Source organism: Sinocyclocheilus rhinocerous, unplaced genomic scaffold (assembly GCF_001515625.1).
Source record: "Sinocyclocheilus rhinocerous isolate Xijiao unplaced genomic scaffold, SAMN03320098_v1.1 scaffold659, whole genome shotgun sequence".
Lineage (NCBI taxonomy): Eukaryota > Metazoa > Chordata > Actinopteri > Cypriniformes > Cyprinidae > Sinocyclocheilus > Sinocyclocheilus rhinocerous.
In genome coordinates, this window is record NW_015652995.1 from 1343757 (window position 1) to 1346307 (window position 2551).

Consider the following 2551-nt stretch of genomic DNA (forward strand, 5'->3'; position numbering starts at 1 on the left):
TACTGTAGCATTTTTACAGTCTTTTACCGTTAAATTCACAGTCATTTTTTACAGTGTAGGTTTAGGGATGTAGAATAAGGAATTAATAGCAAATTGCATTTGTGGGTAAACTATCCCTTTCAGTACAGTAACGAAGTAAAATACTTATAAAAATTTTATTTTTACTGCAAATTAAAAAAAAAAATCTTCTTGCTTTTACAGTATCTTCAAAGGAGGTCCACTTACGGCGTTCCAACAGCAACATCCCGAAGGCCCGTATGAGGACTTTGAAGATGAGCATAGTCATAGTGACGTCTTTCATAGTTTGTTGGACGCCGTACTACTTGCTGGGTCTCTGGTACTGGTTCCTTCCTGAGGATTTAGAAGAGACTGTTTCTCACTCACTGACTCACATACTGTTTATTTTTGGACTCTTTAATGCAATTCTGGATCCCATCACTTATGGCCTCTTCACCATCCATTTCCGCAAAGGACTGAAGCGCTACTGTCACAACGTGGTCGTACTCACAGAGTCAGAGAATAATTCCATCATGACGGGCTCATTGAAATGCTCACCATCCCCATTTCGCATGAAAAGAGTGACCCAGACGAATCCAGGAGCTGACCCGAAGCAGAATACGGTGCTGACAGTGAAAACAAGGAATAGTGGCAACCCTACCAATCCAGCCTTGAAAGTGTCATTTGATTAAAGATACGGATGTGACAAGGCAGGCCTTGTACTGGCAGTCTAGCTGCTCACAAGAACAATGAGAGAACAACACACTCCTGCCTGTTCTCCTCAAAATCATTAGACAGATTCAAATTGAGCCCAAGTGTGTCACATCTTTTGATTCATTCACTGATGAGCTGCCTCAATTACTCAGTTATATTTAATACCCATCTATTTTCCTGATACAGGCAATTAAGTTTTGTAATCATTCGCTCTTTACTAAATATGCCAATCACTTGTTTTTTTCTGCAGATTATTTAGACCATTCCAACTTTTGTTGAAAATGTCATTTACATCAAGTTTTTTTTTTAACATCTCATTCAAATCCAAGTAGATCAGCATCTCCACCTGATCTACATCACAAAGGGCATCGCTCTTGAATTGCTGAAAAAAATAGTTTCCTCTACAAACAAATAAGATGTGTGGATTTAGCATTTTGAGATATGAAAAATGCAAATTCATGTACACTGGTTATTGAATAATTTTTTGGTGTTAATTGGAAATGTTTAGTCGTACCTTTTCAGGAATCTTAACCCAGACCCTTGAGACGGTATTGTTTAATGTGTAGACTTTTTATTGGTTGGATTCAGAAACACTAACCAGCCCCAAGAGCTCTTGCATTTGAAGTCTGTGCTAGTATTACTGGGCAGCCTGATATAATAAGAATCCATATTTATGGCGTTTACACATACATTTTTGTATTTTTGGATGTAGGCTGAAATGTACAATATGGATGTATTGACAGCATCTAAAATGTGAACGTGTTTACAGATGCGCAGCATTTTAATTGTAAAAATCTTTATGAATCCTTTATATTTAGTTTTTTAAATGTATATTTATAATACAATTTATAATTATACATATTCTGAAGCCAACCCCTACCATAACCTAACCACTCTTCAACAATATAGAAATGTAATGGATAAATGCAGTCACAATATTTTTGTCTCAATATACTGTTGTACACACTACTGTTCAAAAGTTGAATACTTATATTCAGCAAAGATGCATTAAATGTATAATGTTGCAAAATATTTCTATTTCAATTATATGCTATTCTTTCTACTCATAAAATACCCCCCCCCCAAATACAAATCCACAAGATTATTAAGCAGCAACTGTTTTCAACATTAATAATAATAAGGAATGTTACTTGAGCTCCAAATCAGCATATTAGAATGATTTCTGAAGAATCATGTGACACTGAAAACTGGAGTAATGGCTGCTGAAAAGTCAGCAAAAATAAATATAAAAATTAAAATAAAATATCTTAAAATAGAAAAAAAAATTATTGTAATAATATTTCAATCTCAATTTTGAAAAATTGACACTTAAGACTTAAGTTTTGTGGTCCAGGGTCACATGTGGTGTGTGTGTGTGTGTGTGTGTGTGTAGGGCCCTGTGCTTTCCAGGATGCGAAAAATTCAGATGGAATTGCGGAATCCATTAATAAAATAGAGTTTATAACACGGAATGTCACCGATTTTGGCACATTTTGGATCAATAAATTAAAAGTAGGGCTGTACACTTAATAAAGTGTGATACAAACTATAGTGTCTATATGAGTATAATAATTATTATTATCATTTTTTATTTTGACAGTAAATCACTGTTTTGCAGCACTTTGTTTGCCAGAAAATAAAGTTCTGAAAATAAATAAATACATTTTGATTATTAAAATTTTATTAAAGAATTAAAAAATGGAAAACAGAGAGTTTGACAAAAAATAAACCGGATTTTATAGGGCCCTAAAATGAAATTTTTGTTAAACTTTCAATAAACTGTTGTTACACTATACCTGTTCAAGTTTCATGATTTGAGTTAATCAAACTTGCTTTTTGA

The 2551-nt window shown here is 33.8% G+C and overlaps 1 protein-coding gene across 1 annotated transcript in view; it reads left to right on the top strand.

The window, feature by feature from the left end:
- The window catches only part of LOC107715190 (putative gonadotropin-releasing hormone II receptor), a 10679-nt gene extending 9990 nt beyond the window's left edge, over positions 1-689 (top strand). Inside the window, exon 3 of the mRNA XM_016521248.1 lies at positions 202-689. Coding sequence (XP_016376734.1) covers positions 202-689 — 488 coding nt within the window. The remainder of the gene's footprint in view (positions 1-201) is intronic.
- Positions 690-2551: the final 1862 nt, after the last annotated feature.